The 13,396-nt window shown below is 29.7% G+C and overlaps 3 protein-coding genes across 5 annotated transcripts; 2 read left to right on the top strand and 1 right to left on the bottom strand.

Moving 5' to 3' along the window:
• Positions 1–284: 284 nt before the first annotated feature.
• LOC115238601 (transcription initiation factor TFIID subunit 11) lies at positions 285–3,946 on the top strand. Of its 3 annotated transcripts, XM_029812567.1 has the most exons (7): positions 285–486; positions 1,781–1,949; positions 2,459–2,609; positions 2,700–2,962; positions 3,045–3,132; positions 3,236–3,332; positions 3,410–3,946. In XM_029812567.1, exons 3-7 carry the CDS (start codon positions 2,466–2,468, stop codon positions 3,541–3,543), a joined length of 726 nt encoding a protein of 241 aa, XP_029668427.1. In that variant the 5' UTR covers positions 285–486; positions 1,781–1,949; positions 2,459–2,465; the 3' UTR covers positions 3,544–3,946. The 3 variants fall into 3 exon arrangements, with proteins under 3 accessions (XP_029668427.1, XP_029668428.1, XP_029668426.1); XM_029812568.1 differs by lacking the exon at positions 1,781–1,949; XM_029812566.1 differs by lacking the exon at positions 285–486 and having other exon boundaries at positions 1,949–2,097.
• Positions 3,947–4,237: 291 nt separating this feature from the next.
• On the top strand, positions 4,238–8,380 carry LOC115238603. The gene is made up of 5 exons (XM_029812570.1): positions 4,238–5,277; positions 5,403–5,658; positions 5,923–6,127; positions 6,807–6,989; positions 8,267–8,380. Exons 1-3 carry the CDS (start codon positions 5,185–5,187, stop codon positions 6,114–6,116), a joined length of 543 nt encoding a protein of 180 aa, XP_029668430.1. The 5' UTR covers positions 4,238–5,184; the 3' UTR covers positions 6,117–6,127; positions 6,807–6,989; positions 8,267–8,380.
• A 391-nt stretch (positions 8,381–8,771) lies between these two features.
• LOC115238602 (biogenesis of lysosome-related organelles complex 1 subunit 4) lies at positions 8,772–10,101 on the bottom strand. The gene is made up of 4 exons (XM_029812569.1): positions 9,705–10,101; positions 9,552–9,623; positions 9,245–9,466; positions 8,772–9,069 (listed from the first exon to the last, which is right to left on the bottom strand). The coding sequence occupies exons 1-4, from the start codon at positions 9,783–9,785 to the stop codon at positions 8,977–8,979; spliced, it is 468 nt and encodes a 155-aa protein (XP_029668429.1). The 5' UTR covers positions 9,786–10,101; the 3' UTR covers positions 8,772–8,976.
• Positions 10,102–13,396: the final 3,295 nt, after the last annotated feature.

The following is a 13,396-nucleotide window of genomic DNA, read 5'->3' as shown; positions in this document are numbered from 1 at the left end:
GACACCTTATATATGCGCATTCACAAAGCGCATACGTATATATACATGTATATGTATGTGTAGAGAACCTGCATGCACAGCGAACCGGTTTGTGTTTATAACAATACCGTCGACGAGGCCGCGGCGTAACCGCGCGAAGGTAACCGTCGACGAAGCCCTTTCCCCCCTCGTAGGGCCATCGCTCGCCATAACCCGTCCGTGCACGCGAGCGAAAGAGACAGAGAAAGAGAAATAGAGAAAGAAAGACTCGTGGTGTATACGACAAAAGCAAATGTACTCACATCTTAATACTCGGTCGCGGACCACATTCGTGGGCAGAAGAAGGACGCTCCGTGGCTGGATGTAGGTATCGCGATCGCCGCCGCCGACGTTCCCGGCTGCTCCGGCGCGTATTATCCGCGAGATACGTCACTGTATCGTGATCCGCTCCCCTCTCCCGCCGTGTCGACGGAGATATCGTCACTCGCGTGAACGGCCGCCACACAGGTATCGTACTACTACTACTACTTTTACTACACTACTATACGCGCACTCCCGAAACTCGTTCGCTGGGCCAGGTTCGCAACGTCCGCCGTTACGTTGCGTTCGTTCGTTCGTTCGGTCGGTTCGTTCGACGGCAACTTCGTTGCGAAGCGCGTATAGGTGAGAAACGGCCCGCCCGCCGGGTATCACACGATCGGCAACAGACGCGGGACGCGAAAACCGTTCGCGACTCACCCGTGAAACGCGGAACCGCGCGGATATACGTTTACACGGCGCGTTTGCATGCGCGCAAGACACGCAGAACGCCGAAAATCCCGAGCGGAATATTGACAAATAACTCGGCGTCGCGCGACGCGACACCGTCACCTGCTGCCTGTCTCGCCGCGACTTGCCGGCGCCACCGCGCGGCCGCTCTCGTAACTAACGACCGACCGTTACGGCCGGGTCGGCCATGTTCCGTCCTCGATGAAATATTATGAAAGATTCGCGCGGCTCGAGAAAGAGTTCCGTGATTATCCGGCGGGATCTAAACGGACTGCCGGGGATGATATGCGGAAGAATTTGATATGGTTGATAGTCGATAACATCGCGATGTAACGAGCATGCTTAAGTTTTAGAATTCGGCTCAGTTATTTAGAGAGAGAGAGAAAGAGAATCATAATGCAAAAAAATATGAATTTGATGCACACATTATACTAATTGGAATAATCATAAATGTTATTTAATTGCTCATTCTTGTGTGAGGCAATGCCAGAAATAGATAAAAAGTATGTTGCAAGTTGTAAGAAAGTATTGTTTCCAAAAATATATATATGTTAGATATAAAAAAAACAGACATAGAGAGAATGAGAGAGAGAGAGAGAGAGAGAGAGAGAGATATGTATGAATTTATTTCTCATGCTATTGATTAAATTAATATACATACATAATAAAATTATTAATACAATGCGATTCTCGCATTTTATTTTTCAATGGTGCGAATGCAAAAAATAATAGCAACGCAGCTAATTATTAAAACGAAAGGATATATACCTGAATCGTGCACCAATTTGTACATACTTCGACAAGAATAACATCGGAGAGAATAAATGCGATGAAATATACGACGAAATCGCGATATATATTGCATATATATAAACACACACACGTACATATATAATACATTTAATAATTTTACGACGAATATATCCGTTATTTTACGAAATATATTCGCGAAACTTTTCGCGCGCGAGATTCTTTAGACTAATAATCGCGATAAATATATAGAGCGGTTTGAATGCGAACTTTCAATCGCCAGGATGTGTTCCGTGACTGATCGCAGTTCGAGATTTATCGAAGAAAGATTCTCGAAGGAAATCTTTGCTCCGATTGGTCCATCAAACGTCAAGACGAACGCCAAACGAACGCAGCCGAAGCAAGTTCAACAATCGAAACAACGATCTATTCTTTATTCTATATAGTCGATGGTAATAACTGTCCGTGTCGTGTACTGTCATAGTGTCATATATTGTTTGTTGTTGTCGAGTACTGTTTCCCGCTGAAAAATATATCGCATCATAATTAATATTAGTGACAGAAAGATCATTTTATTATCTCAGTGAATAGTAAATTAGGGTATGCTACAATAAAATTTCGTGTTTTTATTACGTTTAATGTAAATATTAAATATACTAACCTAAAATCAGTATAGGAGTAATTTATTTCGCTACCGATTCTTTCCAAATAATTTATAGTTTATACTTATTCTTTTTTTACTATTGTAATATATAATATTAAATTGCGAAATATATGTTTCATACTAATAAAGAGTATTATGTAAGATTTTAAATAGAGAAAAAAATATATATTAAAATACTATATAATATTGTTGATTAATAAAATATTATTTATTAACATGTTCTTAATATGTGTAAATGTGTGTATTTGACGATACATGCACTAGTATATTCCTAACATGTATATTTTTTCAAACCAGGTAAATAATGGATAATATTTTTGGGAAAGAAGATTCTGGAGATGAAAGCGAACATAATGACATCGAGGACAAGGATGATAAAAATAGTCCTTTACAAAATTCAGGATCTAAAGATATTGAAGCTATGGATGTTGATGGTGCACAAATCAAAGTATAAATATTATTAAAAACATTGAATCTCTGTGGTACTTGTATATATTTTTTTAATATATTTTAAATAGATTAATTTCACATATTATAGACAGAGTCCGATGCAATGAGTTCTCAGTCACAATCGGATGCAGAAGAAAATGAAAATACAGGATCAAATTCTATGTGCCCAATTGTGGCGGAACAAATGGAAATTGAAAAACAGAAACTTGATATAAAGGAAGAACACATTGCGGAAGATATATTTGGTAACGATATCATGTTACCTCGCGCAAATCCAGTCACAAAAGAAAGAAGGGAAAGTAAAGAGAAAAGCAAGAAAGAGTTAGAGGAAGAAGAACGAGAGAAGATGCAGTATGTATATGATGTTTAAGTGTACATTTGATATGTATATTGCTTGGAGAATATATTAATAACTACAGTTTTATTTTTATAGGGTATTAGTATCCAATTTTACTGAAGATCAGTTGGACAGATATGAGATGTATAGACGATCAGCATTTCCGAAAGCAGCTATAAAAAGGGTATTGCACTTTTAGTTTTAGCTATTATTTATAAAAACAACTATTTGTTTTTAGAAAAACGTATATATTATATTCTGATAATAAATGTTTGTTTTTTTTTCAGATTATGCAAACCATAACAGGCTGTTCAGTATCTCAGAATGTTGTCATAGCTATGTCAGGAATCGCCAAAGTATTTGTTGGCGAAATTGTTGAAGAAGGTATGGACTTTTTCATGTAAAATATATCTCTCATTTGATTATTAAAATTTGATACTAAATTATTTCTATAAGCACAGCTTTAGATGTTATGGACGCTCAAAATGAAACTGGCCCATTACAACCAAAACATCTGAGAGAAGCTGTTCGCAGATTAAGATTGCAAGGTCAAATACCGAATGGCCGGGCGCATAAAGCTTTCTTTAGGCTGTAATTATTTTATATTTATGGTATATTAGTACAATGCTTCTCATTGATAGAAATCTATCAATATTAAAATTTGTAAACATGTACAAATTATATAATTCACGAACAATCAAAATCGGATTTTTTGCATATCTTTGCAAAATTACTATTTGTTTTTAGTCAAAACATACTGTTCGTATATTCTCGACTAGTATATTAAATTTTAATATTTTATAGGCATATATATTTTACTAACAACTAATTTATGCTTTATATCTTTAAATTAGAATATAAGCCAAATGTAATTATTAGTAGTATATTTTTATACTATTAACAAATTTTTTTGATATATGATTGTAAATTGGAAATACAATTATGAATCGTCAAAGTGTATATATAAAACAGATAATAGCAAAATATTACCAACCAGATACATATCTAACCAACTATATATAATATATACAGACATAGTATATACAGATTCATATTTTAAGATATTCATAAGAAAATATATCTTATGTATATGATACATTGATATGTATATGATACATGTATATGATACATGAATTACTTGCAGAAATATGTAAAAATTGCTTGCCCAATTTATAATTTTTATAATATACTTTTCAGTAGAAATTGATATAATATTTTATACTTTTATTGCCATTATATTGTATATATTTTCTATGACAAAATTGTTAATATGCTATTTTATATAAATTTTATTAATTTAAATATTTAGATTTAATTATCATGATTTAATTAAAGAAATATTTTCTCACGATTACAGGCATATATAAGAATCGATGATAAAATTTTGCCGATGACAAAACCTTAGGGAAAATATGTACCTTTTTGAAATTTCAGAAACAATTGCAATTGTTTATGCAAACATACTAGTTACTATATTATTTTAAAAATGTGATTAAAAATTATTTTGAATAGTAATTAAATTGTAATACAGTGACGAAACTTGAGCAATAATCTAAAAACTTTTTGAAATAAAAAAAGAAGAATAGTGTTGTGTGTATAGTGTTGTGCGAAAATGACTTTGAGTGTTTTTATTTACAACAATTTATATTTTTCATCATGTTCGCAAAAATATTTATCTGGCCGCTCTGATTTTTGTTTGATTATAAAAGATGGAGACGCGGATCAATATTATCAAGACTTCACTACTGTGAACTTAGACAAAATTTGGTCATCGATTCTTATATATGTGTCTGTAATCGTGTGAGAACTTTTTTTATCCAATATATGATATGCAAATATTATTTACATTAATATTACTATATAATATTTACTTTGGATGCATGATTTATGAAGTATTCACATTTCCAAAACTTTATACCGTGAAAACATTTGCGATTAACGCGCCGAAAAAGGACGTAATTTTATCAATTGCTCATTTGAATAATGAATCTCGAAGGTAAAATTGCGAGGTTATACGCCATTGAAAAGCTATTATCCGTATATATTACGATATGCAAAACGTTATTGTAATAAACTTGTAAATTTCTTTATTCTTCTATGGATGATTGCAAAGCACGGACATCATCTCGTCGTTTTGCATACCGCAAGAAATCAATTTCTTAGTCATGTCGTAAAAGAGGAATAAATATTCTCACCTCAGCGTAGAACACTTGTCAATGATTTATTCAATAGTTTGATGTATTTCAGCAATGAAAGAAGTCATTATTTTGACATTTATTCGCGATTGTGTCATCGTCCCATCGAATTTACGGCAAATAGCTCTGAACAGGTTCGCGAAATAGGAAGTGCAAATTTACGCGCGTATATATTTCAATTTTAAGACAGAGATTTCGATTTCTATGTACATTTTACATCCCAAATATTTTTCATGCTAATATTTTGTCTTTTATAAAGATAAAAATCAAAAAGTTGATGCGACAATGTTATTGCAAAAATGCAAAGAGAGATTCGCTGTGCTTTCGCACGAACGCTAGTAGAATGCACCAGCGAAAGTTGCTCGGTTACGAGCGCAATTTTTGTGCACGTCCCATGAGACATCGTAAATTTAACGAGATGCAACGAGATGTTATCGCGACAACAAAATCGCGATTAACGGAGAGGAAACGCGATATTGTCGCAAGAGACATCGAACCGACCGATAAAGATGCAGGTGAGATAAAATACATTGACTTATAAGCGATAGAACATACACTGCAAAAAAAGTGATCGATTTGAAATGAGCAGGAAGAAATTTATTTTGGCATAAAATCGATTATATTGCTCAATCTTTGAAATTTATATCTTTGAAAGATGATGAATACTAATCGGTTCGTATTTTAATTCATCGTTTTCTCTGCAGCGTTTGCATATAAAATCGAAATAAAGCAATGCTAAAGATGATAAATTCTATTTCCTTTCACTTTTTTCATTGCAGATTTGGAAGCGTGGGACGATTGGAGTAATTGGAGCACATGCAGCGTGACTTGCGGACAAGGACGACAAGTTCGTTGGCGTCATTGTTTGTCTAAAGATTGCATCGAAGGTCTCAAAAAGGCGCAATTGAAAAGTTGTCGTCTCAAGGATTGCGATACCAAAAGTTTTCTCGGTTGGTTCGGGATCAAATCTTGATCTGCATAAAGGTGAACAATAAAATATTTACCAACATTATATTGTTATAGAAAAAGTATATTTTAATGGTCTTAAAAATGTTGTGTATGAATAAAAAATTCTCAAGTTGTAAGCTCTCATTTTATTGCTAATCTGTATATTTCCATTTATTTTTAAAAAATTAGATTGCGCTTATTGACAATGGAAATTAAAATATTTATTTGCAAAGCAAAATTAAAAGACGTACATATATATTTGTATGTTTAATATATCTAATGTGTATATTTATGAGAAATTTAAATATTATATATATAGTGATATATTTAAATAAATTAATAAGATATTGAGGAAAAAAGAGAGAGAAAAAAATAATCTTTCACTTAATATATGGCTATATTTTATAACAACAGTATATATAATAGCTCTTTCTCTCTCTCCCTCAATATAGCCTTTTATTCGTTGAAAACTTCAGATTATTATGTACGGATTAAATAAAATGATATGAGCAAACTTTGATGTGATAATTTTATACACAATAAAATTGATAATACAAAAAGTTATATCAATATGAATAGAATTCAATTAATTTCAGCTCATTTTATTATATTCTTGTTTTTTATGGGTGATTGCTAAGAAAAAAGATATACTTATATCTCGAAGACATATATCTCGTTGTCACTTTTTTATAATGAAAGGATCTTTCAATTTTAGCATTCAAGGAAGCCACTCTGGAAAATGACAAAATATCGTCAAATATTAATCCCACTCTTTTAGAAAAGGATATCAAAAACAATCTGGAGGTAAAATTGAATAGACTCCGACATAAAAACTATAATACAGATCGCCGTATCAACGATGAAGATAACAACATTCGGAAACAGATAAAACGAGCAGGTAAACGGTTTCGATTGTATACATATAAAATTGTATATATGTATATCGAAAGAAAAAAACATAATTAATAAATATATAATATACATAATTAAAAATAAGGGATGTATTATATGCATCATGGGAAAAATGCTTATATAATTGGAGTAAATTGTTGTTTATTTATACATGTATATTTATCAACACAAAAATTTTATATAATACAAGAAAGAGAGAGAGAGAGAGAGATATGCATATTTCTCTCTAATAGGCAGATTTAAATAGTCCATACAGTTTTCACTTTTAACTATATACTACAAATACAAGATTTTATTGTAACATTATATTATACTATAATTTACCCCGATTGATATTTTCTTCTCATTTCACGTCATTACATAATGTCAAACAAATTTACGGAATAGCATGATTATCTAATATGCGAGAGATTGTAATTCGATTGCAATTACAAATATATTACGTGCGTCATGCGTATACTACACGAGAGATAGTAAATAAACAAGAGTAGGCGTGAAGTCGAGGTATCGCGAGCCATGTACACTTGGCGATCATGGCTTTCTCCAAGACCGGTTCGAGATTTACCATCTCGCAATACCGATTATTAAATGCATATAAATTTGGACCGGTTGGAAATTTCTGTGGTCTGCTCGTCTGGAATGTTTTTTCCTTTTTGCAATTTTTATGTGGAAATTCTTGCCGATATTAACAGTAAAAGTTCTTTTATCTCGACTCATTTTCTTCTTTTTTTTCTTTATATATCTATTTTTATTCAAGAAGGCTGTTCTTAATCGATTATAGTCTCTCTAGTCGGTAAAATTTGATTTGACCCATATTTGAGGATAACTGGTGAAAGGAAGTTTCATATAACCATAAAGTTTGAGTGGTGAATGTAAAAGTTTCTATAGGAAGCGTTTGGTTGAAATGTTTTCTTTTAATTTTTAACTTAGCCCTCCCATTGGAGAACAAACGAGTGAAAGTTATCGTTATGAACATTGGATAGTGGAAACTTCCATAGACTGCTCGCGATTAAAATGTTTCCCTTAAAGAAAAAAGAAAGAAAATTTTATAAAGCCTTTTATGAATTAAAAACTCTAATATTAATCTAATATTATTTCTCTAATCGCATTTCATACACAAAAAAAATTATAAATGTTTTATTAATTTATAACTAATATCTGTGTATAAAAAGACGATATTTTATTTAGTTATTAGATTTTGATTTGATCCACATATTATACAAATGAAATCAGCATAACTAGCATGAAAAATTATGTCGACAGGAAAAAACTATAGAAAACCGAAAATATGGGATCAATGGGGCAATTGGTCCACATGCAGCGTCACTTGTGGAATAGGAAAAATTATGAGATGGAGGCACTGCATAAGTGGAAGTTGTTCTGTAGGAGAAAAGAAAGCTCAATTAAAAACTTGCACTTCTGCAACGTGTTAAAATATTCTACATAGAGAGAGAGAGAGAGACAATATAGCTTTATAAAAGGAGATAATAGTATATACAACATAATAATATTATCAATAAAAACAAATGCATTCTTATTTTTAGAAATTGCATGTTCTTATTTCTGAAAACTGTAAATTGTATATGATATTTTATACTTTATACAGGGTGTAAGAGAATTGAGATGCATTTTTGGGAAATTTGGAAGACGAGAAATCAAAATAATCTTTTTATAACATCTCTTTGCAATCTAGAAATATAAAAACAAAATAATATCATTGTATAAGTGACAATTACATTGGTGGTGAAAAACAGACATGTCTAAAATCTTATGAACTAAATGGCTATTATTCTTATGATGAACAGCTAATGCACAACATAAAAATAAAAATCCATCAAATTTATTCAATGTTTAAACAACTTTATTTACAGTTGTAACTAGATATTACTGATTTACTTCAGTTTATTTTCTGAATTTAATCTGAACTAGCAGATATATTATGATCCAAGCCTTTTTTCATATGCATATGTATTTTATTCTCTTTGAAAATAGTCATCAGATCTGTAAATTACTGGCGATTTATATATTGGCGCTGTACTTAACACTATGGGTTCTTGAGCTTTTTTCTGAAATATTAAAAGAACTAATCAAATTCAAATTTTTACAACAGGAATTTTTGCATAAATTTTAATATATGAGAAAAATATATAGAGCAAGTTTTGTGTGTAAGATATATAATTTAACTTTTTAATCATTTAAAATACATTATACAAAAAGAAATATTTTCTAAATTATACTTACGAAAAATGATAAAGGGTTTAGTATCCCAAATAATCTATCTGATACGCCTAATTCAGCTTCTGCCTTGTCTACAGCAACTTCTAATGAATTTAAGTTCATATTGGCCATTGCGACAACATGCTCCAATGCATCTATTCTTTTACAAAGACTTGTCATACCATCCTTCATGTATTGTAATTTTGGAAGATGCTGCTGTATACACTCTGCACTTCCATTTTCCACCTTACAGAACAATGTTTAAAATATAGATTAATATTAAATAAGATAAATAATAAGTTGCTTGTATTCTATCTAGAGTCTCGCTAACCATTGTAACAATTGATTGAAACTCCTCCAGTCGTATTAATGTATCTTCAACAATATCACGGAAATGTTTCATCTACAAACACGTGTTATTTAATTAAAATTGGTCAACAAAAAAAGAATTATTTAAACAATAGAAAACAAATGATACACTTGCCTGATTGTCCCAATCCACTTTGGCATAATTCGCATAATCTTTAACCAATTGTTCGGTCAATTTTGTCGTATGGGAAGACATTTTACTAATAATATACGTAATTAAATGCACAATCAAATATATGTTAAAGTTTAAAGGTTAAAATTATTAAAATTAAAGGTTAAAAATATGTAAGCTTAGAACGTATGTATAAAACGCTTTCTTATCATATTGAAAAACATTAAGCATATCTCGATAATTCTGACATCTGTGTCGAGATAAGTAAAATATTGAATCGTGATCAACAGCAATTCATTGCTCTGAAAACTCGTACATTTGTTTTCTTTTCTGTCATCGCAGTCACGCAAACGTCAATAATGATATGGCGTGTGCGTCGTTACGAAGATTCATTGGGCGCGAAATTTTAAATTTATTATATATGCGATGAGTTTAAAATGCCTTAGAGCTAAAATGTATAAATATTTAAAATGTATGTATGTAAATAACGTACAACGTTATTATATTATATATATTATATTATAATATTGATAACAATAATAAAATTAATAATAATATAATTAATAAGCTTAATTTATCTTATGTGCATAAACACTTAACTTGAGTATTGCTGACTCAGGTAGCAAAAGTAGTCTTTTTGTCGTCATTTTGATGTAATATGACGTCAAAAATAATGTCAAAAGGGTTACTTTTGCTGCTCGGGGACATAATAAAACATTTAACAATCATTGCAATTGCGAAAAATAATTTTATATATTATTTTTTTATAGTTACTTAATTGTTTAATTTTTGTCCGCAGTTAAGAATTAATTTTAAACTGATGTAGAAGTAAAATTTTGCTTTAACCTGGATTATATTTTGACAAATTGTCAAAGTCATTAATGCTAATATGTCGAATTTTTTATATTCTATATGCGAAAGAGAGGAATTCTAATGTTACAGTAAATTTTTGCATTCAAGTTTTTCTTTTCAAGAAAAATTTGACAGAAAGAATTATTAATTTGATGAGGTTTTATATATATGTTTTTTGTTATTAAATATATATTTTATATTAATTAAATTTTGTTGAACTAAATTTCTTCTGAAATTGATTTATAATCTATTTGTTGCCTTTACTTCTATATTTTCATTTTTAAAATTAATTATATAAATTAATTTTTATAATCTTTTAAGCTTTAATATTAAATAAGTATAATAATTGATATAAAAAATATGATATTATACATATACAATATATAAATATTGAAATTAATTCATATTTGACTATGAACTCTTAATAATTTTCCACTATAGCAAATGTTTCTTTTTACAAACATTATAAAAGAAAAACTTTTTACAACAATATGTTTCATATGTTTTATTTCACTTGCGTTTTATTTATTAAGTTTTTGTACTATCTGATCATTTAACTATATGATATTAAATTGCAGATTTTTTATTGACTTATGCGGAACTCCTTTTTTCTCATATCATATCTCTTTATGGCATTAAATAATATATGTAAAACGTCAAATATTTAAAATTAAAATGTAGATTGATATTTAAACATGTAACTTAGATTGGTTTTTGCATATTTATTTGCTTTATTAACTTATTGCGAAATATCTTTTTGCTCGAATTATTTTTCAAGATTTAATCGTCAAATGATATCACATGATATCTTGTATGTACGAGAAATGTACAAGAAAAATACAAAGTAATTCTTGACTGCATGACTGGCAAAAGTTGTATTGTTTTTTTTAATCTTATAATCAACTACTATGTAACTAAAACACAAACACTGTCAATAAGTCAAGATCTCAGTTAAACAGGAATTAGAAATGATTGATGATTTGATGAAGAAAAAAATGATATTAAAACGTAATTCATATAAATGTAGTAAGTCATAGTTTATTTTTCAATTCGAAATTTACATTATCAATTTAAAAGTGCGGTATAGATTGCGTTATATAATTACAGACTAAGTTATATAATTTTAGATTTAATATAGATATTACTTATTCTGATAAGTTGCTTATGTATATTATTGAAATATGGGTAATAGATACAAATTTATTGACATATTTCAGCTTGTAATGTTTGAAGTTTCGAATATGAAGTCAATTGCATTTCGTCGATTGTGTCACATAGCATATCTCATTTTTAACAAATCAATTTTCGGCGTGTACTATGTTATATATATCTTATTTTTCATATCTTTGCTGGAGCAAATATATTAAAAGTAATAATATAACATCAAGCACATAAAAATTTTCAGAATGAGATTTATTTGCAAGTATTCTTTGGCTATAATGTTTATATATTCTTCAAACTATTTCTGTGCAACAAAAAATTGCTATTTATATAAGTATATACTATATATACAAGTATAACTATAAAATATTTTACAGATATTAAATTATGAATACACATGTTACAAATATTGGCAAGAACATATAAGTTTTATAAAGAGTCAAATAGTCCATATTGCACAAAATATTACATAATATTTTTTTAATATAACTATTTTTAAAGTTGTACTCTCTCTTTTCTATTTTTTTAAGACACTTCTTTGTCTTAAATATCTATATGTCTTACAGAAGAAAAGTTGGATTTTGTTATCGAAAGTTTTATTAAATTCTAACAAACGTTATCTTGATCATGCCATGAATTCTTCTTTGCCATTTACGACATTTAATGTGTCAGTTTTATGATCTAGTGAATTAATTTCACCCATTAACGAGCAAATTCGACTCATTATTTCTGAATTTATTTTTATTTGCACAGGAAGAGAAACAGACGGAAAGCGGAAGATGTTTTAATTACTATGTTTTAATTAATTACGGTGTCTATTATTTGCTTTATGCTCATTAACCTGGAATCGATATGCGTTTTTTGAATTATTTATAAGTTGTCGATCCGAACACTGAAACGATTCGACAGCGATCAATAATTATCGTTTACTTACACATATGCATTTTTGAAATTTATAACACTCAATGCGATGCAATCTGTGAAAGTGCATCCTTAACGCTCACTTTTTCACTTTGGCTGGCCGTAGAATTTCTTTGCGTAATTCTATTACTGTAAAACTGGATACCGTGTACACCTATAGCCAGTAAAATTGTGAAAGGTTTGTCGTTAGACTAACATTAGCTTGCATCGTATTAGGTATTTTTTGCATATGCTCTTATGTGGAGTTCTCTTAAAAAGAGATAAGTTTCCATTTAAAGAAGTGCGTCTATCAATCCGTTTAATACCCGCTTCCTTTCTATTAACTTCTTGACATACAAAAGAATTTTTATTTTATAATATAATTAAAAATATGTATATATCTTTGTTGTATTTATATAAAAAACATAAACTAGTGAGATCGGAATAAAATTCTCTATAATATATAGTTTAAAGTTGTATATGTATAACAGGAAAAGTGCAAGAGTCACATATTAAGAAAGGAAAGAAATTATAAATTATATATATTAATACGATTATGTTTAAGAATTTTCAAAAAAATTTTGGATTACACAATTTTAATATTGTAAACTAGATCTAATAATTCTAAACTTCTTTAAGAATTCTAAACTAGAGAGAAGCACAGAGAGGAACTATTGTTTATGTTTACATACACACATACTTATAATATACATTACATATACCTATAGCGTATATATTTTATTACTCTACAATTTCTTATATGTATTCTTTTATTTATGTGT

The sequence above is a fragment of the Formica exsecta genome, unplaced genomic scaffold (genome assembly GCF_003651465.1).
Source record: "Formica exsecta isolate Colony F162 unplaced genomic scaffold, ASM365146v1 scaffold352, whole genome shotgun sequence".
Lineage (NCBI taxonomy): Eukaryota > Metazoa > Arthropoda > Insecta > Hymenoptera > Formicidae > Formica > Formica exsecta.
This window is presented reverse-complemented; position numbering and strand designations above follow the sequence as displayed.